Genomic DNA, 24,311 nt, shown 5'->3' with positions numbered 1-24,311 from the left:
CAGTCTGAACACAACTTATATGCAGAGTGAGAGTCTTATATAGTGAAAGTGACTAGTTGTAAAGTCTGTGGTTCTTGTAATCATTCAAAGTCAGTTCCTGCTGAGTAAGACAGCTGTGAGTTTTGAGTGGAGTAACACTGCGGTTCTGCACATCATGTGGCCACAATTAGTATTCAGAGCAAGAATGGAAAATTAAGAAGAGAGCTGCTGACTGAAAGTGCCAACTCACCCAGAACAAAAAAGTTCTGGAGGAATTTCCTGATCTGAAAATTCTTCAGTGTAGAAGAACTTCTTTCTTTGGGAACTTCCTTCCCAAAGAAGGACGTGTATAAGCTTGTTGCACAGTGATTTGAAAAATTTCAGGGACATCATTCGTTGCAAGCAGTGGATAGAAAGTAAGAAAATGAATAGAATTATAGTTTTCTTGCTTTCTGTTAACAGTGAAATATTGGAAGATAATCTCAACAAGTATTTTTCTATGCTGGATGGGACAGAATGGTTTGACAAAGCCCCCAGGAAGACAAAACCATGTTTGTGCTCTCTTTGGTGGGTAACTTCCCCAGCAAAGTACCATTCTGTCATGCTTGTTCTTTGAGAGGCTCTGTAGAAAAAATAACACAGCAGAACTTGATAGTAAGAGTAATAAAATATTTACAAATATGATATTCTTATGTTGGGAAAAAATCAGTAAGCAGTGGTGTTAAAAACACCATTTATTATCAGACGTTCTCAGGCACCTCAGAAAACAGAATCAAAAGAGGAATTAATTTGAATGTAGTCCAGTGGAAATAATCTGTTCTGGAGGAATAAGCAATAAGTATATTTAGACCGAATGAATAGTGGGAGTAGCCTCTTTATTTGCACCATGAGAAATAAAATGAAGTTACAAGGTAGTTATGCAAAGTGATGTCTAATTCTCTTGCTCAACCTGAACAGGATATTGGATAAAGGTTATAACATAAGAGATTAAAGAAACATATAGTGTCAATTAATTAGTACCTAAATTTGACACATCATGGGATCATCCTTAACCCTGAGCTGCCAGGGAGTGGTGGCATCTGTTTCAAGCAGAACCACTGGGGAGCAGTGGGAAGGGGATACACAGCACATGGGAGGGGGCTGGGATGACGGAGGCCACAGTGCCAGGATATGACTAATGAGACTGGGACAGACCTGGCCTTGGTGGCTGGACTTGTCCAGGCAGTGGGGCTGGCCCAAGCCCAAGCTGGCCAGCAGTTTGGCAATGGACCAGTCTGGGGTGGTGAGGAAGGAGGCTGGGAGTGGGGCAGTGGGGCTCAGTGTGATCAAGACACTTGTATGGTTACTGAGGACTTGCACTGCTGCCTGGCACGCTCCTGATCAAATGCAGGGATGACTCTGGTGCCAGGTGCCTGCCTTCATAGGGAGTGCAGTCTGGAGAGAGACTGGGCTGTTGTACGTGCGTTTCCTAGATAGTCAGGAGGTGAAAACATGAGGTGAAGAAAATTGCAGAGCTGTGAGTGAGTCTATTTAAACTGATCTGACTAAACCAAAACATTTTCTGCTCTCCCATGTGAAGTGGAAATTCGTGCTTTTAGATGAGATCTTTAAGAAAAACAGTATAAGCGGTTGGCACTGGCAGACTAAGATACACTAATTTTTGGAGGCTTCTTAATCAGTTGTAGAAGAGAAGCTTTAAGTAGTGCACTAAAACTTAATAGGAACCTTTTGAGTGGTGATTCTTGAAATGTTGGAGAAAAATAAAATTTAAAGGCTGAATAACTTACCAGCCAGAGATACTTTTGCAAGCTCCCGATGATTTCCTTCTCTGAAGAAGCTCTGAAGCTTACTAACATACAGATAAGTGAAATAATATTATGAATTTTTAAAAGTCCAGCATATATATATATGGTCAGTACAAGATGAATAAATTATGTTTAAACAAGTAGAAAATATTATTTACCTATATTAAACTATTAAAATCCCTTATGTGAAATAGTTTTCTGAGATGAAGGTGCAAGACATGTTTGGAATCATGTATATAGAATCTCTGCTATGAAGGCATGTCAATGCATATGCCAGAGTAACACTTTCAAAAACCCCACTTTTAAGTTACCATGAATCTATTTCATTCAGATATAGAAATATAATGAACATCAAAATCCTCAAACCAAATAGCTATTAAGAAATGTAATTTTTAAAAGCTATTAAAGAAAGCAATAAAATTTCTGTCAAAGGGAACAGCAGAATCAGGATTTGATCTCCAGTTTCCAGTGTTTAAAAACAGAATAGCACCAAGGAGTTGTAAATGTTGCTCACTTGTGAGCATTTTTGGACTATACTAGAAAAAAATAAGGATGACTTGACAGAGTAAATGTCAACTATTGGATAGTCACAGAAGTTTGGAGAAACAAATAGGACAAAGCAAGGAAATCCAAAGAGCTTCACCTGTCTAGAAAAATGGTGTTCTGATACATGAGCCTTGGCTGTGAATCACAGTATTTTAGAAGTACCACATAAAATTATTATCTTTGACAGACAGTATTCTCCATGCTCCAGAACAGATGAAAATATGGTGTATGGAGCTCTCTGTTTGCACAACATGGTCTCAGACTAGTAAGAGAGGGACCAAAAATGTAGAATAATCTCCCTAAATAACAAACAAAAATCCAAACAGATCATGTATTGTTAACACTTTAGCATTGAAGTAATGTTGACTGAAAACAAAAAACTAGCATCCAAGTAAGAGGATAGACCATTCCAGATGACAAATTCCAGACTCATTGGTAATATGCTTTTTAGGCTGGTGTACTTGGTATCTGGTTGCCTTGAAGGAGTTCAATTAGTGCTGCACAATCTGCTTTAAAAAAATTGTGTTTCCCAGGCCTAAATACTGGAGGTATCATCTTGAAAGTACTTTGTTAATCACACAGAGCTGAAAAAGATGTAGAATATAAAGCAGGAGCTGCAACTGATCACTGAACAATGGGACAATTTAACCCAGTCCTGTGCTTACAAGTGAATTGACAGAAACCAGAAGCAGAATATGTAAAACCTGTACATTATGCTTGGATGAAGAGGAAGTTTTTATCTTATGTCTAAATTACTTTTGGCAGCTGAACAATGGCTTTTTGTTTGGTTTGGTTTGGTTTGGTTTAAGGCAACTGAGTGTCTGTGCAGATATATTAAGTCTGATATGTTGGGATATGGTTTGAAGCTTTTCCTGACTGGCCTGATCAATCATGTTGTCATCCGTAACCTTCAGTGATTGATTAAAAAGCAGAACTCATCAGCAGTGATTCACTATGAGGAGATTATAATCTGACTATTTTACTGGGGTGATATATTATTCATAGTTTATAATAATTTTGGGGTTTTTTTCCTGGTATGTTCAGTCAGAGATTTTTTGTTTTCAAATTTAAATGAAAATAAATAGTAAACCTTTCCCATAATTTCCTTTTTTGATTATTATTTATGTGTCATACAAAACCTATAGGTGACAAGAGAATTATTTATATTATGTGACTGAGTGTAAATTACATGTGCCACAGCTGCAGGGAGGCTTTATCTGTTTTGTTGCTAATGACATTGGCATTTGCAGTGACATCTCAAAACTTAGTTAATCTAATACTTGAACAGCCCCCTTTCCTAAGTAATGTGGAGCTGATGACTTGACAAAAGTGTCTTATTAATACTTTGCAAAAAAATGTGAAAGAAGAAGATATGGCAGTTATGCTTCTTCTTTCAAATAAGATGTTCTCTTCAGCAAGAATGCCTCGATTATGATAATATAATGAGTCAGTATCTATGGAAATGTACATTCCAAAAGCTCCTATTGGCATCAATGAAAAAATGCTTAATGAAGGTAGATGGTGGTGTTTGAGTATGTGACCTCTGCTTTAGTTCGTTTTCTTTCAGGGGAACAAAGTTTCTTATCCACTGATGGTAGAAGTAATGGCTACGATCTCTGTAAATGAAATACCCAGCAATACTGATAATTTTTCTCTCACTTTCTGATGCGTTTGTTTTAGTGACATCCACATACCAGCAAAAGTAATGAGAATATTGCCACTGATTTAAAAAAGCTATGTATAGGGAACATTTTGCATTGAATAAGAGTTTGTCAGATAATCAGTTTTATTCTTTCCCTGGGGAACTCAATTTATTATTAGTCATTTTATTCTGCCAGTGTGGGTCTTACAGCCAGTGACAGGAACGATGGTAAATATATAGCAGTGAAGCCATACAAGTTGGCAGAGACGTGCAGATGCGATTAAATTATTCCAGCTCTTTAAAATAAAATCTAATCCAATATCAGGTTGTCAGTTTGTGTAATCAGTTTCCCATTTTTAAAAATGCACTGCAGTCTTAAGCCAAAGGTCTTATTCAAATAAATAGATTGAAATATACCTATTGATTTCAGCGAGTGTTGTACCAAGTCTTCAATATTTTATATAAAGTTTTGGGAGTAGTCATCTCCAAAGACAATTATGAGAAAGGAGCTCCAACTCACCTCAGAATATCAGTAATTTATTCTCTCTAATTTATGAAACTTCATGGCATTGTAGAAAGTGGCATCTTTCTTCCACAGGATAGACATAAATTTCTAAGTCAAATATTTCTTCCTAGTGGTTCCACTACCTATCAGGTTTATATATGTTATGGTGTTGGCTGAATTTCTCACACAGAGGAATGAACATGTATGACTGACAGCAGAATGTAGTCTTGGGAAAAACTGAAGACTTTGGCCTCTTCACTGGAAGACTCAAAACAAAATGATGAGTTAATATTCTCTTGATTCCCTTTCAGTATTTATGACTGCTACTCTGAGAAATATTTTACTATTTTATAAGGCTGGTGTGCCTCCAGAAACTAAAGAATGTCGAATGATAAGCCCATAGAAATAAGATTTTGTCTGTACTCCTAAATGAACAGCGTTTCTGAACAGGTCAGGAATAATTGATGAATGCTGGAAATTGCTGGGAGAGCTGATATTTTGTAACCACAGTGAGGATTAGCACACATTTCTTGTAAGAATGAAAACTCATTAAAAATACATCTCTGTACTGAAATGGGATGCCCTTTAAAAGAAATACATATGCTTATATATATGCACATGCAATTGTACATATAAATGCATATATAAAAGGCAGCAGGATAGAAATAGAGAACATGTGAAAAAGTGTGCAAGGCCTTTCACCAGTAGGTCTAGTTTTATGATTGTTCTGCCATCTGATTAATGTAATCTTTTTTTCTGGAGTAAGTATGAGCTTTCCTGAAAAGGAGAATAGACAAAAATGTGATGTGGTACATTGCAGTATAACTTTGTGGTCTATCACACACACACACACACACATATATATATATATATATATATATATATATATATATGCATATGTATGCATACGTATGTATATGGCAAATAAATATAAATTGTGTACATATGATAAACATATACAGACAGTAAAAATAATGATGTTAACAAGCATGTTGCAAGCCCTCTGTTCTCTGTGAACCACCTATCTGACACATTTCTCTTCCTGGGAAACACTCACATGTATGCAATATTGGGTATAATCACCTGCAGGAAAATTTCATTGCATTGCCTGTGACAAGGCTGGCAGGCACTGGGACACCTGTCTGAAGCAGACTTCTTCAGTTATCTGAGAAAAGAAAAGCAAGGGACACACTTAATTCCCTAAATTATGCAGAGATATAATCTGGGCTGTCTCAGCATTTCCCAGGAAAGCTGGGTGCCAGCGTTGCACAGTGGCTGTTGCATCCTTCCTTGAGAAAGAGGATCTGGTGTGTGGGACACAGAAGCAGCTCTCTGGTGTGTCCCAAATGTGACCAGTTGCTGGGTGTTTGTATCATGGCTCTGCCTCTTCCCATACCTCCCTCCCCCATCTGGGATCTCCCCACATCAGATCTTTCTCTGTCAGCACAGCAGTGTGTATCGTTTCACCATTTTACTGAACAAACAGTAAATGAAGGGAGAAACTATAAAAATTATACCTTGATATAAGATATTGCAATCCCAATATGTCTTTGTATATTTCTGATAGTTGTTCCATTTTGTAGACACCAATACAAGCAGGTTCCTTAATTTATACTATGTAAACTCCAGGATACATGGTGAAAGTAAGGTACACTTTAACTGCACTTTAATTGAAATATATTCCTCTCAACTCTTCTGAAAAATGGAAATGATGGAATATGAGTAAAAGTCACCATAAGAATAATGGGTTAGAAAGAAAACATGCCTTTGCTATACCTAATTTCATTTGCTAGTAAAATTTTTTCACAAATATTCTTTTCAGAGGGACACATGCAAAGCATAACAAGGAATGAAAATATGCAATAATACAATCTCTGAAAAGGCCCATTAAAAAATCTGAGCTATCATTAAACTGTAGCAGACTTCTTGAGAGCACATAATTCTTAAATGATAAGAGTTTTAATATATTAATGAGGTGAAATTATGAGGCTTGTTGTTACTAGGATATGCACTGGTTGTGTACTTTTTGCAAAAGCTTAAGAGGAGCTTAAGAAACATTTGTTCTGTGCATATAAAAATACCTTAAGCCCATAAAATTTCTTTGAAATAAGTATATTTTATGTCTAATACAGTGAGATTTCTATTTTTAGTAATTTTTTTCAAGTGAAGATGAATACAACTCTATGTTTTGTATGCTTACTGCCTTTTTATACAATTTCTGCCCTAATTCACCTTTCTATATCATTCTCCTGAAATCTCAGGAGAAATCTTGGCAGTTTGATTATGTTTAAAATACTTTAAAACTGTTTAAAATAGTACTTGCCTTCTCTGTGAATTGAATATTTGATTTTGCTTTTATAGTCAATTGCTTTTTAAATTGGTGGCTTTCCCTAAACTTGAATATCAAGTAATATTTCAATATCACTTTCCCTACACTTTAATATCAAATAATAGTCTTTTATCCTCACCCCTGCTTCTTTTTAGGTAGATTTAAAGAGTTCCTTGCAAAGGGAAATATATCTATTACATTATGAGACAATTTAGCTTGTATGCAAGAGACATAGGTTTCTAGGAGTTTACACAAAATATGCTTGATTTCAAGCCAGTTAAATTATGAAAATGTATACCATAATGCTTTGTTTAGAAGAGCTGAGATGGTGGCCAGATCCTTGAGGAAACATAAAAAGATTAATGATGGAGTTCTGCCTGGCTCTCAGATTCTCACTTCCTGAATCAGTGTAGCAGAAACATATAAGATGACACATTGACTCTGGGGAGAGAGCAACAATGATTTGCCTTATTATTTCACATGTCAGTCATGTAATAGAGCAATATTGTGCCAAGCAGTAAAAGAAGAAATTTCTAGCTTATCTGTTCTCCAGCTTGAAGAACCATTGCAAATTTTTCTGAAATGAAAAGTATGTATTTGCAAATTAGGACTTTATTATGGGTAAGAACAAAGAAATATCTAGATCTTCTGAGACATTCTACTTGGAATCAGGACAAAATACCAAGAATTAGAAACAGTGCTCAGTTTGCATATTAATGGCCTTCCAAGGAAGTACCCTATGGATCATCAGATCCAGAAAAATTATTTTGATGGAATTGTTGTGTACTCTTTCTTCTGCAATGCAGAGCAAAGTTGCTTAATGTTTTTTCAGTCATTCTCAAATGTCTGTACATGTTGCCTTTGTTGTTTGGTTGATTTATAGATCTATTTGCGATTTTTGGACTACGAGATGCAGAATTCCAATGAATGCAAAAGGAATTTTGTAGCAGTCTATGACGGAAGCAGCTCGGTGGAGGATTTGAAGGCAAAGTTTTGCAGCACAGTTGCTAACGATGTGATGCTGAGGACAGGTTTGGGTGTAATCCGCATGTGGGCAGATGAAGGCAGTCGAAACAGCCGATTCCAGATGCTCTTCACATCTTTCCAAGAACGTAAGACCTAATCAATGCACCTGCCTTTCAGTTTGTTAAATGATACAAGTCATAAAACCTGTTAATATTTTCTTCATGCAGAGCAGTCACTGAAGTATATTGCCAAACAAGCTATGTAAATATTCAAAACAGTTTTTATCCCAAGCATTTGTAGTGAGCAATAATTTGTAATGCAGTAGACAGACTACAAGATTCAAAACCAGCAAAACAGGTACAAATGGTCATGACCTGTCCAGTCATATAACTGTGACTTTTGTCTGATCCCCAAGCTACATGAAAGTTTTTCCTTACACAACATGGAAAATAAAACAGCCCTGAAAGTTTTTATTAAGTCAAATGATTTTATCTGAATTTGATTTTTTAGATCTCATTATGATATGAATTTGAATAATACCTTATGATTATTTTAGCACAGATAGTGTGTGCGTATAGCAGTGAACATGTGTGTCAGATATTGTTTAGCAAAGAGTTTAGGGTTTTTTGTAGCAACAAAAACTTTCTAAAAGCCTTTCATATTTTGATTAATAGTCTCTTTATGTGCCTTACTTGTGTTTATATTTTTATATGAAATGTGGATTAAAATAATAGGCAATATAACCTGTTAAAGAAACAAAATGTAGCTCTAGCTAGTTTAAGAAAATAAATAATCAAACAAATCACAAAAACCCCTCAACAAAACCCAATAGTTCCATTAATTGAAAACTATTGACCCAGACAACCTTTTGAAAGTCCTGTGAAACATATCAATTTGTTTCCTTTGATAGGAATAATACCTATTTGGCCTCTTTAGAAAGGAGCATTTATTTTCACATGCTGGTTTGTGTTAATTTTTAATGTGTTTTTGGTTTGTGCATCGTCTGTCTGACAGAAAAAAAGATTTCTTTGCAGCTGTCAGTGGTTGGAATGAAGGCTCAACCCTCCAAATACATTCTTCATCTATATTCTGTGTGTGTGTACCCTGCAATGAAGCAATGAGTCTCTGTTGAGAACAGCCTCCATAATTCCTTAATTATGGCTCTGATTAAAAAATTTCTGACATTTTGCATGCCTGAAACTGCATGAACCCCTGTACTCTCACACTTGCAGCCTTAGGGTGGATTATATTTATCTTGCCTGCAAATCAGGCTGGGGTCTAAAAGACACTGAGAACCCTGGGTTGAGATGATACTGCCCTTTTCTCATTTCTGCAACTGGAGATGTCTTGAATATTCAAGATCTGATTCATTTTTTTCACAACGCATCTTGATCTGTTACCTTAGAAACAACTGCATAGACACTGGAGGTTCACAGCATATAAAGAGTGAAGCACTATGATGACTAACTTGAAACTAAGGTTTGAATAGCTTATGTTTGCAAAACTCCCATATTTTAAAGGATAATAAGGAAAAATGTTGGTTTTTTTTTCTCTTACAGTATTCCTAATATATTTATCTGACATGCTACATCTTATGAGCTACTCCTTTCTTGTAAGCAGATGATAGTTTATACTGAATAGTATTCTGACTGAGAAATTCAAAATACAAACATAATGTGCTTTCTGTGAATTTGCTCTGAAGAGTCATTGCTCACTAAAGGCTGAAAATTTATTAAAGGCATTTAGGCTTTAATACTTTGAAATATGTCTACATAGCCTGCTCATAAATAGTAGAAGAAACTGCATCTGTGATTTTAATGCTGGGAATTAACTTTAAAGATTTAAAGGTGATGCAGATGGTATTTTCTGTGTCTCGTCAGTTGTCCCTAAGTGCTGCCCTATGCCACACACTGGTGCTGGCTGTCAGGAGCTGGCTAGAACAGATGTCAGTGAGACACACTCTGAGACACAGCTCTTGGCATGTAAACTGCAGCGTCTTTCAGCAGCATGTGGGAATAATTAGATCATCTGCATGGAAGAGAAGGAATGTCAGACCTCATTCAGGGAGATGTACATCAGGGAACAAACACCTGTGTGTCTATTCAGGGACAAAGAGAGGAAAAAATGCTATTTTGTTCATATAGAACTGAGAAAGGAAAAAGAAGATTACATTTATGTTGCAGTACTGTGTGCGGGAAAGAGTGACAAAGTAGAATTCCTGTATTTTCTGTTCCTGTGGGAATGAACCACACCTCCTACCATGGCAGGAGGTGTTGTGATCTGTTGCTCCTCAAGCTCCTCTCCTTAGTGTGGAGTTAGGCTGTTGAGACTGTGAGTTTTCCCTTACACAAGGTTCTGTGTACTGGAAGTGTTATCTTGTGGAAACAAGCTACTAAGCCATTGTTTTCTTTAAGTCTAAGTCTATTCAGTGTTTATTCCAGTTACAGAGCCATTTCCTGGGCACTTGACATTTGTGTAAAACAGAGAAGTCTTAAAGATATTTCTTCTATGATTATTTTCATATGTTTCGATCAGTGTGTTCCAAATCCATTTAAAGTATGCATGTATTTTTTGGTTGGCATCTAAAAAGTGGTCTTAAAAGTTTCCAAACCTCTCACAGTGATGCTTTCAGAGCAGCAGTGCTATAAATATGTCTTAAGGAAAGGCATACAATGCATGAGGTTGTTAAATTTCCTGCACCAGAAAATCAGGAGTGATCATCATCATCAAAATACTAGTTGAGCTCAAATACTTAATAACTGATTAATTCTTAATAGGTGATAATTTATAGTGATGCTCTGATATTTCATTGTCAGCATTATTAACTATTCCAACTGTCATTGTGAGGTTTTACTCCTTATATTCTTACCTTTTTATCTTTAAGATATCTTCTAAGCATGATCATGTCTTTGTGCATGGGAGTAACTGTTATGCTAGATTTTAAATATCCAATAAATTAAGAATCAGTAAAATAATATAAGAATCAGTAAAAGGTAAACAAAAATCTGGTATAATCAGAAGGTGTATGTTCATCTGATAAGAAAACTTGAAAACTGAGTCTTTGTTTTCTCACCCACTGACTAAATGTTCATTTCATTTTCTATGATTGAAGAGTGATCTCCAGCCTGATTAATGACAGACATGCTACACCTACAGCTTCTTCAAAGAGCTGCTCCTCAGCAGACACACCTACGCTTTAGCCTAAAAGCAGATTTGTAGAACCAGGGCATATGGCATAAGAGAAAAACCCTCTGTAAGCACAGACAAGATGTTCACTTTCTCACATCTGACTGCCCTTTGGTAGCACAGCTTCCTTCTGTGCCCATAACCCTGCACCAGAAACCCCAGACCAGGAAAACTTAATTCCTTCTCTTATTGTCCCTTTGAGCTTGAAGTCTGTTTTTAGAGCCCTGTCACACTCAACTTTCCTAATGGAGAACAAGTTCTATCTTATTTTATTTTTATGAACAAAAGTCATATTTGGACAGAAGTCTAAGGCCATGCTTAGAAGAGTAGTGTGCAGTTTGATCAAGCAATGGCACTCAAATCCTTGTTTACAGGATGACCCAGCATGAGCAGTTCCTTAATGGGGAAGAGGGACGGCAGGCATGCGGTCCTAGGGACTGTATCTTTGTGGCAAAGCTAAGGGAAGTACTGAAAAAGGGAACAGCAAGCTGCTTAGTGCAACCTGTGAAGAGGTAGTTTCTCTTGGCAAGGACTTAGGCATGTAAACAGATTGCAGCTTTGCTGGTTTTGCTCTCTGCTTCCACACTAATATTTTAAAAAGAAACCGTTGGGATTGCCTCCTTACTGGTGAGCACTCAGCTGTGATTTTCTTCCCTTCTGTGCTATTTGCAGCTATCTCTGGTGAAAAACCCTCACTGGTTAAGCACCCCAGTGACTCTCTGATCCTGAACAAAATAATTGTTTTTGGTGCCCAGAGTGTATTAACAGAACACAGGCTGGAGGTCTGAGCACAGGCTCCTGACCTGCCATTGTCTGGTCAGTCTGTATATCAAAAAAAACCCTGAACAAAAAACCATGAAAACACATATAGGTGTTTTTGAAAGACTAGATTATTGATCTGTATGTGGTATTAACTATCCATAAAAGTTACATATATCTTGCACAGAGCTGTCTGAAGGTGATTGTGGAGCTGTCTGAAGAGCATAAGTATTAAGTCATCTCATTTTCAAGTTTCTAATAGCTGTATTTTAATGAGCCTTTTTTTTTTTTTTCATTAGTGGCAAATCATATACTTGTAGCTCACAGTACTATAACAATCCTAATAATTTTACAACTTTAATAAAGCAAGTGAAACTGTCTCTCAATAAATATTTTTCCTTGAAGAGACTGATAGAAAACTTCTTCCTTCCAATGATGATTCAAGGAACATCTGAAGAATTTAAATTTTCCTTCTCGTGTGGAGGAAAGAAAGTCTTATTCTTAATTAAAGGGCAATGGGAAAATCCAAGTGATCTGTACTCAAAGAATTCGTGTGTGCAGAGCATGATGCAATGAGCTATCTTGAGTAGAGGAGGAGTAGGTGTGAAATTTCTAACAACTTCAGTGTAAAATGTTTCTCACATCTAACCATTGTTAAGATTTCAGAGTTTTTCCATTCACCCTTCGGAGGAAGGAAGACCTTTCAAAAATGGTATGACAAGAGAGGAAGGGGAGAAAGGAGGGAGAGAGATATGCCTAAAAATAACAAGTAGGGTAGGACATTTTTCTAAGATTATCCCATCCTGGCCTGAAATCCCTTCCTTGAAACAGTCTCAAAGGGTAAATCCACACAGTTCAATGAAGTACAGCATAGACACCCAAGCTGGCTTGCTCAGCCAGTTCTCACCCTGGAAGAAAAGGAGTTACACTAACTGTGGATGGTGCTGAGAAATAGTGAGAAATACACTGGAGAAAGCACTGCACTGAAGTGGAACAGCCAGGCTGCACACCAGTTCCATAACAGATCTGCTTTTAGCTCCATCTTGTAAAAGTATTTTGGCCTGCCTATGACTGCAATAAATATCCAGAGTATCCTGCAATGCCCAACAAAGTGATGCTTAATGCACAGAGATTTTATTACAGAGACAGAAGCATTTTATTACTTATGAAATAGCATCACAATGGTACAATAATTATTAATAACATGGAATATTTTATTTCTATACTGCTTTACAAATTCTGTAATTTTATAGTATAAATTGGAATGCCCTTACATGTGACTATTTATTTTATTGTCTGAGTGAAGCCAGTATAACTTTTGTAAAATATCAATTACATATGCTTTTATTTTCTTTTTTTATCAGGATGACATATGGATGAACTATTAACAGAGTTTATGTTTCTCTGCCTTAGGGATATTCAGAATTAAAATATTAATTTTTTGATAATAAATTAAAAAGTGTAGATTATGGGCACATGCATTTATAAACCATTCTTATAATAAGAAAACATAGGCAACTACATTGGTTCAGTTTCTAAGAATTTTGAAAGCAGTAACCTTCAAATACCAAACAGAAGCTGTTTTGCATACTGTGGTGGAAATCTTCTGGAAATATGAATAATATAACAATCTCCTAGTTTGTACTAGAAACAGAATATATTTATATTCTTGATAACAGAGTTATTGTCATTATTATAGTTGGAGTTTTAAAACATAGGTTTCCTATGTCTGAAAAAGACTCTGGTATATCATGTCCATTCCTATTAATGTTCTTCCTTATGTATCTTCTAGGATAAGAGCACCATCTTGTGCTCAGTGTAAATAGCTGTTGCAAAGCACGAGATGTTGCATTATAATGAATTCAAGAGCTATACAATTTGTTTGTATATTACGATACAAGGTGTTCTTACGCATAGCATTCACAGCCATAAAAATAAAATATTATCATTAAAAATAATGCAGAATGAAAATGTTTGGTATTTTTAATATTGTATATATGATTTTATAAAAACTATTATTTTATATAAAATTCTTCACTCCCTCCTAGTGATTGTTTGGATGCATTGACAAGAGCCTGCTCAAAACTATCCCAGCTTTGTCATTCTCTCCTCTCACCTCCAATATCTCAAGCCTTTAAAGCTTTCATGGCCTCTTACTGGGCTCACTGCAGACATCTGTGTCCCTTGTGTGCTGAGGGGCCCAGAACCTGTACAACACTGCAGATGTGGACTCTCCAGTGCTAAATACAGGGGAAGCATCATGCCTCTCAGCCTGCTGACAATTCTGCTTTTAATGCAGCCCAGGACAGTGGTGGCCCTCTTGGCCACAAGGGCACATTGCTGGCTCGAGGTGATTTTTAAAGTGACCTTATTGCATACCAGATCATTTTCTGCAAGCTTGCTTTTTAGTCAGTCAGTCCTCAGCACATATCAGTGTATGAAATTCCTCCCAAGGCACAGGACTTTGCATTTCCTTTTGTTGATCTGCTTGAAGGTCCTGTTTGCCCAGCAGCCCTTGAGGCCTGAAGCAGCAGGACTTTTCATGGATAGTCAAGAGTGGCTTCACAATGATGTGATTCACCTAAGGGGGCCATCGCATTAGGATCCAGGAGTTCATCTCTGTCCAGTTGATTAAATATTCCCTAACCTCAGTCCCTTCTACTTAGAGAAGTCATATTTCTGCTGGGATCATGGGTCCCTACTGCCACCACTCATATACATCCTTTCTATATTTCAGCGTAGTCAGGAGCTCATTGTCCATCCATGCAGGATAACTGATACCCTATCTTGATTTTTGGCCAGTCCAGATAGACAACTGCTGAGCTTGGAGGAGGTGATCTTACAGAATCAACCAACTCTCCTTGAACTTGTATCTTTCCAGGACCACCTCCCATGGTATTTGTCCACCCAGACCCCTCAACAGTGAACTTTTGCTTTTCTGAGGCCCAGAATTATGATTGTGCATTTTGGTTTATTCCTTCTCTGCAGCATCCCAAACTCCATCATCTCATGCTCCTGACATTCACCTTCCCAACTGATTCATGTTTGCAAAAGTATGAGGAACAGTAGAACTACCTTCACCAACTCTGTGATTACCTGTGTCAGGAAGTTATCAACACACTCTGGAAACTTCCTGGCTTTCTTGTACCCTGCTGTGTTGCCCTCCACAGATATCATGTGGATCAAATCCCCAGGAGGACCAGGGCCTGTGATTGTGAGGTTACTTCCAACTTCCTGAAGAAGATTTCATTGTCTGCTTGTTCCTCATCAAGTAGTCTAGATACAAAGTACAATATTGGTACCTTTCCACTGGGCTTTCCACTAATCATGACCAAAAAGTCACTTGGCTCCTCACCTGGGTGAGCTCTCTGCATTCCTGCTCTTCTCTCATATGAAGGGCATTTCTATAGTGATGGGGAAGACCATGGAGTGATAGAGTACAGCTTCTGGTGTGTGGAGAGGCTTGTGCTGCTTTATGTAGCTGAAGTTAATGATAGCAGCACTTTCCTTTTGTGAAAGCATCCACAAGCTTGCTGTCACATATTGCTTGATTCCACTGTCATCTTGGTTCTGTAACAGCTATAGGACTGCATCAGGACCAGATCCATCTTGCTGTGAAAGAATCTGGTTTGCCATCAGTTCATTTATCTTTTTTATATTACTAGAATGTCCTTGATGTAGCATCCCAAGATGCTGTGCTCCTTTGCTGTGCCTTTTTTTGGGAAAGAAAGCAAATTCCTCCGATGTACAACAGGACTGATAAGTTTTTAACTTCCCTTAATGTTTTCATTCATTCAAAAAAATACCTTAATTAGAGTAGGGGAAACATATTGACTTCTTGACCAGTTTAATCACTCCGCGTTCATGGGACCACAGAGACAACTTGGAAATTTTAATTTTACAAACATAAACAAGAGGGGGTTTGTCATTAGTTTTCTGAATCTTATATTTGGGTTTATCTCATGCTAAGTTTGCTGTACTGGTTCTGAAATTGCTTTGCTTCACTATTCATCTTGTTTTGACACTTATTCACATACCATTTTTTTCCCTCCACCATTCAATAGCACAATTTAAGAAAACTTAAATTTTCATTCTTTTTTCCTCCTTTCTCTTGCTTTTGGTTTCCAGATGTCCCTGTCACCTTTCTGCATAATTATTCCTTCTTCTTAAACCTGAAAAAAAGGTCTTTTTTATTGTGCTTTATTTTCTTTTATCTATTGAACATTTCTTAATTTTTTTTTTATTTTATAGAAAATCTCGCTATTTCTTTTAGTGCAGAACAAAATAACCAATTGACTTTGTTTTTTCCTGTAGACTTCACTTCCTTGCTCCCTTCCTTTAGTTCTCCTTTTCCACGTATAGCTGCTATACTTCTGAATTCAGACAGCACTCTGTTCTTCTGACTTAATTTCTAAGATCCATCATGCCACTCTGAATGTTTTTTGGTGTTTTGAACAGGGTTTTTTTTTGTTTTGTTTTGTTTGTTTGTTTGCTTGCTTTTTCTTTGTGGCTTTAATCATATAACCTATTGTAATCCTGCAAATGTTTGTTTGCTTTTGTTTTAATATTTACCTGTTGTTCCTGTGTCACTCCTTGAAGTTTCTCTGTTTGATATTTGGGTCTTTTTTTTTGGGTACACTTTGTATTTTGAATGGGTGCCTCTTTAGATCTTAGGTTTCTCACTTCTTTTTGCTCAGAGTAGGCAGTGAGACTGTTTCTGCATGTGGGAAACATCCCAAAAGATCCTCACCTTGCCTGGAAACAGGGATTGCAGCTAGAGTGTGAAAGGATGATTATGTCTCTGATGTGTTATCTACGTTATGTGTCACATCATGATGCAGCACAGCATCCTCCAGGCTCAGCCTTCATTGTCCCCAAATGACAGCAACAGATAGATAAGGACTGTCCTGAAACATTCTCCCTTTCTAATAGACACATGTGCTCTTCTGGTCTGTCCAGCATAAAGTAGAATCCTTTCTGTAACAAACTTAAAATGTGACCAGGCTCCCTGCACCTCAGGAGATGGTATACCAGATTTAAAAACAAAAATTGAACAGTCGACAGGCTGGTTGATATCTTCTGGCTAAGAGATACAGTATATGTACAGCTTTATATCTGAATGAGTGGTTGCATATTTGGGGTGTGCTTTTTGATTTTGATGGCATTTACTCTTTGCTTAACACACCATAACTGCTCCAAATAAGCCAGTTATGGATAGCTTAACTTAAACACTTATTGGTAAGCAGATTTACTGACATGATCTATTGAGTCATTAAGTTCTACAATACAAATCCTTTGTCTTGTCCTTCATTTGCAAACCACTAAACCATTCTTTCTGCTATGCATTTATGTTGTCATAGGAACTGCTTCTAAAATTGCAGAGGAGAACAATTTCCATGAAGAATCAAACTCGAAGTACCAGTAATATGAGCATCATAACTGCTTTCTGATTAGCTAGGGGTCTCAGTTTATTATTTATTTCTCCCTTAAAAATAAATATATTAACACTTTTGGGTTGCTTGAGCTAATTATACATAAGAAGTTCATTTTTGACAATTTAACACTGACAAAGTTTGTAGCTCTTCTAAGTTATGGAAGTCTTTTTTGTTTAAAGAAGAGATATGAGGAGTAATTTATCTCAACTATATAATGCACATTTGGATCAATAGCTTCACAACCCCAACACATAATGATCTCCCAATACTTCTGTAAACACCACAGCTTAGCAGCATCTTCAGTACCTTCCAAAAGCTTTCATGCAGTTTCTTCACAGTAATAGTACATGGCCATCAGTAAAAACATTTTCCTGCAGCTTTAATCTGCATGATTCTTCTAGGTTATGGGCTTCAGGAACACTGAAGACTATTGTGCTTCTTTAACTTCATACTCATGATCAAAAGGATGTTTTTTTTATGTAGCCCTTTTTATGACTAAAAGAATTTTAGAATAATTTTACTTTCTCTGTGTATAAATGGTCAGACACCGTTGATATGTACCATCAAGTACACATCTTCTTTGAGTCACGCAAATTTTCTTATAAAATTGAGGTTTCAGCAAAAACTTTAAAAAACGTTATCTGTCATTCATTGTATCAGTCCAGGATACAGTTAATTATTTTTGTAGCAGCCTATAAAGTGATATGTTTTGGATCTGTGGTTAAACTGTTGATAGCACATTGGTAATTCCCAACAGTGTTTGGAATCCAACCCACTACATCCAGGAGAGTCATACTAGGGGAAGGTTCAGTCATTTTAGATGAAACTCAGAACGTCTTGCCACAGAATAATAAACAGTCTGTGACTTGAGTGCTCGCCATGCTGCATGTCAAATATTTAATATACACAAGAAACACACGTTGTATAGCTTTGTCCTGTTATAGAATACATGTCCACTCCTAGATGTGTTTGTAGAGGAGAGCTGAATGATTTGCTAATTTAATATAATTTATAATTTCTCTCATTTTTAGCCCCTTGTGAAGCCAACACATTCTTTTGCCACAGTAATATGTGTATAAATAATACATTGGTCTGCAATGGACTCCAGAACTGTGTGTATCCCTGGGATGAAAACCACTGCAAAGGTAACATGTAGAATTGAAATATGTTGTCATTTGCACTGCATGAGATACAGCATATAATACTCATTTTCTTGCTAAGTATGTGCCAAATAGGTGAAAACTCAGGAAGAGTTTTCAGGGAGAGAATACATTAAAGAACAGAGAAAATGAAGGAAAGTAAAAAAATGACAGCGGATTTTACTTTCAGTGTTTTAATTTTTTTTTGCTCTGGTGTTGCATTGGTTGTATCCTGCTGTCTGTTTATGCACTTCTGGAAGGCTTTCTTATCATTTGGTCTCTGCTTTCCATACAATTTAAAGTATAATTAAATGTAATACTTTCGTTCCTTTGCCATAGTTACCTTTGTAGTGGAGTAAATATAAGTAGCAGATGTCTTTTAGCTGCATGATATGCCCATATTAGCCCAGGTAGTCTTATAAAGGAAGGTAGAATTAACACTGTAAGGAAGCAACCAAATCTACCTATAATCAAGTGAAATTGAAGTGCAAGGAACAAGCTTATAAATGTTACATCTGGAAATCAGAGGTAGTATTTATTTCATAGGTAGGTAGTGATGTATCCTACCCATGTACTGACAATGTTTTCTAAATATTTCTGTGGCTCTGTTACAAAAACCAACCAAACAAGCCCCAAAACAGTATCTGTGTAGTCTTCAGGGAAAAGAGCTTGACAAACTTACATTGCAGGCTAGGGAGACAGTTCACTTCTGTCTTATACCCCCGTCTCCCCCTTACTGCAGATTTGTTCCTAAAAGCATGGGATATGTCAAATTTAGGAACCAATCAAGAAAAAAATTCAGAATGAAGTGGATTAGCAGTCAGCCCATTAGTCTACTGAAGCCTGTAAAATCCTGACAAGCAGTGCAATATGGTAAAACAAAAATGAAATCATATACTTCAAAAGAAGAGAGCCAAACTGTGGCATAGCATAATATTCTTCAGGGAAACTAAACAGACAATTGGGAAATGATTATTCATTCTCTTGTTCTTCACAACAGAGGAAAACAGAAAACCTTAATCACTCTTGAATTTCGAGAATGATTTTCATCTTTCCTCTGTCAAGTATCTTTTACCAGGTTTTGTGCATTTATCCTCCCTTGTTTTTCTGACTGCAAAAAGGAGGTTTGCTGATTCCAGCAAAAATGTTTTCTGCAGTGTTTCTTTTTCTAACTCTGCTTTTTCTCCAGAGTCTGTGTCAGTCAAATAGAGAAATAGAGTGAATCTACAAGCTTAGACAATGATCTACTGAAGAGTTAAGTTTTGGTAACTAGGATATTTTGAAGAGATGAATGTTACCATTTTGGTGCCAATAACTTCAATTTCAAAGGCTTTTTCTTAATTCCTTCTATATGTTTTAGGTAGCCAGGGAAAATTGCACTAAACTGGGTGTTGAACCTGAACCACAGGTGTCTTGCTATGCCTGAGAGAGACTGATGCAAACACTTTCAACTTGAATTTCTACAAGGCTCAGTTACCATATTGTGCCTGCAGCCTTGTGAAAACCACAGACAAAGATGCACAAGATGTGGGAGAAACTGTTTTTATTTTATTATTTTATTGCATTTTTCTGCTTTATTCACTACACAGAATTTGCTGACTAATTTATTAGAGGCTCCTGAGTAAAGAGTAGTAGGTATGATCAGCTTTTGGATTTTTATGTCTGTTTAGAAAGGTTTTGGTAATTAATAGGGGGGAAAAAAAGCAGAAATATGTTGCACAAATTTATGGTTTTTTCCTTTCTGAAATCTAAGTGTTAATAACTTTTCTATTTTCTCCTGATTTAGCTTTTTCATTGAATGCTGTTGAAATTCCCACTCAGCTAACAAATACTAGATCTTAAATCCTGTAAAATCTTGTTCTTTCATAGGACCTAATGTCCTAGCTGCATAAATTTACTGGGAGAGAGAAAATAATGAAGAGAACATCTGTAAAAGTCTTAGGGGCTTTAGCAGCCAAATGAAGTTCAGAGGTGACACTGAAGCCATCTGTTTGTTATGGTCATTGTTTTTTATAAAAAATTAAAATAATTATTTTTTTTTAATTAAACTTGCAATATACCCTGAATAAATAAATTTCCAAATGAATAGGCACACAAATTATTTGTGTGTTGCTTCTTTGTCTTTCACAAATATCTGATTTCTTCCTCTTTTCTTTTTGTTGGTGAGATTGATTACGTGAACTTAGAAGTAGACTAGGCTCAGCCTTGTAGTAATCTGTGAACCCATCATAGCTATTTTTATTTTCGAACTGCAATTAATGCTGTGCTTGTTTGTTTGTTTGTTGTTTTTTTTATTCCCTATCACACAGAAAAAAGAAAAGCAAACCTATTGGACCAACTTACCAATACCAGTGGGACTATAATTGGGGTGACTTCTTGCATTGTGATCATCCTCATTGTTATCTCTATTATAGTACAGATCAAGCAGCCTCGTAAAAAATTTGTCCAAAGGAAAACAGACTTTGATCAAACAGTATTCCAGGAGGTGTTTGAGCCTCCTCATTATGAATTATGCACCCTTAGAGGGACAGGGACTACAGCTGACCTTGCTGACGTTGCAGATGACTTTGAAAATTATCATAAACTGCGGAGATCCTCTTCAAAATGCATTCATGACCATCACTGTGGATCACAAGTGTCTAGTATTAAGGGCAGCCGTAGTAACCTCAGCACAAGAGATGCTTCTGTCTTGACAGAAATACAACCCCAGCCTGTAAAACCACTTGTTCAGCCCATGAACAGGAGAAATATCCTTGTCATGAAGCATAGCTACTCACAAGATGCTGCTGATGCGTGCGAGATAGATGAAATTGAAGAGGTGCCAACCACAAGTCACAGGCTGTCCAGACATGATAAAGCTGTTCAGCGGTCAGTATCAATAGATTTTTGATGAAGACTATTGTGTAAAGACTTGATTGCCCAAACATATTCACTCTTTGTTCAGTAAAGACATATTTTATTTCTTCTTTATTTATTCTTTAAATTTCTGTTTCCCGATAGCACATGCCATTACATTATCTCTTTTTCTGTCTCTCTCGTTTCTGCTCTTCTTTCCTGAGGGATCTTGTATTTCTGTTTTACTTTTCTAATTTCTTTTTTTCTTTTTCTTTTACTGCTTTACATATACCTACATGCATACACACATAGGTCAACAGGGAACAGGTGCAATTTTTAAAAACCAAAGAAGATTGTGTGAATTTAGATTTTTGCAATAGCTGCATACATGTGGTTTCACTGTAACAGAGGTGGCCTTGAATATCATCCACTGTTGGTCTAACCATCTCTAAACAAATTCATCAATAAATAAAAGATACATATATCCATTTTGATGCATGACACAAAAATGAGGAACAGAGTCCTGGGGTTAGGAAACCACTTTCCTCATGGAACATTACCTTTTATATAATGCATGGTACTATTCCCAAAACTTTACTATATCTCTTCCATTATTCATCACAGTGTTTTGATTTGTCAAATATGACAACATAATGAACACATATATATTTATATATTAAAATGAATTCAAAGCTAATATTTCTTATCAATTAAAAAAAATCAAGCATAATATTTTTAATAAAAGAGCTATTTCTTCTGTATATTGCACTTTGAATCACTGTAAATATGATCAAAAGTTTACAAGTAAAAGAAAAAGAAAACCAAAAAATTTATGAACAATTTATTTGAAAAAGAACACATAACCCTTTTTTAATATATTTGTGCTTTCTCTTGCATGCATTATTTATGCATTTCTTGTTATTGCTTACATGACCTCCATATTTTCTTTGCACATTAAGGCATTTCTTTCTCTTAAAAAAAAAAAGTTATTTTGTCATTTTAATCCAATTGCATGTCTATGTAAATTACTTCATGAATATCAATCAGATTATCAAAGTGTACTGTTTATAAAGTATCTATATGCATATATTTCTTCTTTCTATGAAAAAGAAATTTTCTATTATTTTGAATGAAATAGCCATAACATTCCAGGTTCTGCCTCATTGGGTCTCTAAGCAAACATGAGTCTGAGTACAACACAACTAGGGTCTAAGAGAAAAACCTGAGGTAAGTAAACATACCTATACAGCAATTGAACCATCTGTTGCTTTCCATTTTATTTGTTATATTGCTAAAAAGAGTATTAGGTCTCAAATTGTATGTCATCTTGTATGGAAACGGGTTTGAATGTTAAAAAACTGAAAGCCAGATGATCACTTTAGTATTGCAAACTAAGCAAAATCTGTCAATTTCTTATTCTTGACAGAATTACAGTCAGCCCATAGCAAAAACTATCTTCATTCCAACTGCATTATGAAGTCATGTGCTTTGCATGGCTCTTGCATTTCATTTATTTATTTATTTATTAATATTTACAGAAATAAAAGTTAGAGCCTCAGCATGTGAAATAGAATGTAAAACTTGGCAATTTAATTCAAATCAGTAAGATGTGGAACTATGTGTTTTCAGTTAATTTTTTTCATCCAATCTTGTGAATTTTTGGGGAAAGAGTGTGTGTTAGTATTGATAAATTTAGTATTCTGTAGCACTAGGATTAATGTTTTCAAATTAAACTTACTTTTTGGGGTATTAACCGAGACTTTTCATTTTGCATAATTTTTATCAGCAATTAATAAACATAATCTCAGATATTTGTATTGGATTTATAGATAGCTGCTAGTCTATCAGTTTTATATATGTGTATATATAAGCATAGATATGTGTATATATGTTTTTATGTGTATATATGTATAAAGCAATTTTATAGTTAAATAATCCATTAATGGTATTATTGCCTGGAGATAGTTTAAGTAAATATTTTTCTGCTTTTTTTTTTTTTTTTTCCTCAGAAAGAACATATTTTAACTTAGTTTTAATTTCAGACAACTATTCATGCAGACATGCAAACTCTGGATGGAAAAATCTATAATGAACGATCTCAACTCTCTGAAAGAGAGTAGACAATTATCCAACTTAATTTAATTGCCTTTATGCAAACCTAAGGAATATAGACATATCTTACTTCCTTGTCAAGATATTCCCATTGCACAAAAATATATTTCTTTTGTAATCTGGCCACAAAGTCCTTCTTAGTGTTTGGAAATTTGTTGAAAACTTGAGGAAGAAATTAGTTCCTGAGACTGTCCTTTTATTTATTTTAATTTTTTTAAGTCATAGTTTTCTTTAAGGTGACCTGTTTTATGTCTGTTATTTACTTGTATGTTGTGTGATATATAGAAGAAGATTTACATTGAACTTTTGTTATATGTACGTTGTTTTCATTATATAGACTGCTTGAGAATAGTGCGCTCCTGGGTGATTTTGAACATGCTACAGTGAAATATGAAACTATCGTCCTTGGAAACACCAGCTAGAGGTTTTATGGACTCTGACCAGCTATTCTCTTATCATGAAATAATTCAGCAGTGTTGAGTAAAATTACTAGAAGGCAATAAGACTTTGGTTATTATGCTTATCAGTCATTTCTCTTTTTGTTTTTCTCTCTTCTTTTTGTTGCAAGTAAAATTCCCAATTTCAGGAACAATTTATTGAAATCAGGTATTTAGCCATTCATAATCACTTCAATAGAAACGTTTGTTGGATAAGCATCTAGCAATATGACTGAATTTGACATTGAGAAATTAATCTGCATGAATGTTACTGAATATTTGAGTTGGCAAAAATCCCTTTATTAGATACATTGTAAAAAGCATGCATTCACAGTTATTGCTGTTACTGTTCCATTTCTGTGTCATATGCTTGCTACTTGTAACTTTTATATAAAAATACATAAAACAATGTATAATAATTTCGTACCTTGAGTTTAATGCAATGTTTTCTTTTACCTAATTTACCAATTTTGTGTAATTCAGGAGATTAAGCTCAAAATGTAGTTTCTAGGAATTTGAAACACAGATATAGCAGAGAATCAACTGCCTCTCATCCCTCAATTACCCAACAGATCTTAATTTTTTAAGATTTAAATTAATTAATAATGGGTTGGTCCCCTAATTTCAATTAAAAGG

General features: G+C 35.7%; 1 protein-coding gene across 2 annotated transcripts in view; it reads left to right on the top strand.

Annotated features, from left to right (window-relative positions):
- Positions 1 to 24,101, top strand: part of NETO1 (neuropilin and tolloid like 1) — a 61,382-nt gene extending 37,281 nt beyond the window's left edge. Inside the window, exons 7-11 of one of the 2 annotated variants that reach the window (XM_021530867.3) lie at positions 7,690 to 7,918; positions 18,184 to 18,297; positions 20,601 to 21,159; positions 22,303 to 22,353; positions 23,576 to 24,101. In XM_021530867.3, coding sequence (XP_021386542.1) covers positions 7,690 to 7,918; positions 18,184 to 18,297; positions 20,601 to 21,159; positions 22,303 to 22,339 — 939 coding nt within the window. In that variant the 3' untranslated portion in view covers positions 22,340 to 22,353; positions 23,576 to 24,101. Of the gene's footprint in view, positions 1 to 7,689; positions 7,919 to 18,183; positions 18,298 to 20,600; positions 21,160 to 22,278; positions 22,354 to 23,575 lie in introns of both variants that reach the window. The other variant, XM_021530866.3, reaches the window with a different exon arrangement.
- The last annotated feature ends 210 nt before the right edge of the window (positions 24,102 to 24,311 follow it).

This window comes from Lonchura striata, chromosome 1, assembly GCF_046129695.1.
Source record: "Lonchura striata isolate bLonStr1 chromosome 1, bLonStr1.mat, whole genome shotgun sequence".
NCBI classification, from domain to species: domain Eukaryota; kingdom Metazoa; phylum Chordata; class Aves; order Passeriformes; family Estrildidae; genus Lonchura; species Lonchura striata.
Note: the sequence above shows the minus strand (reverse complement) of the source record. Positions and strands in the feature narration are given on the sequence as shown.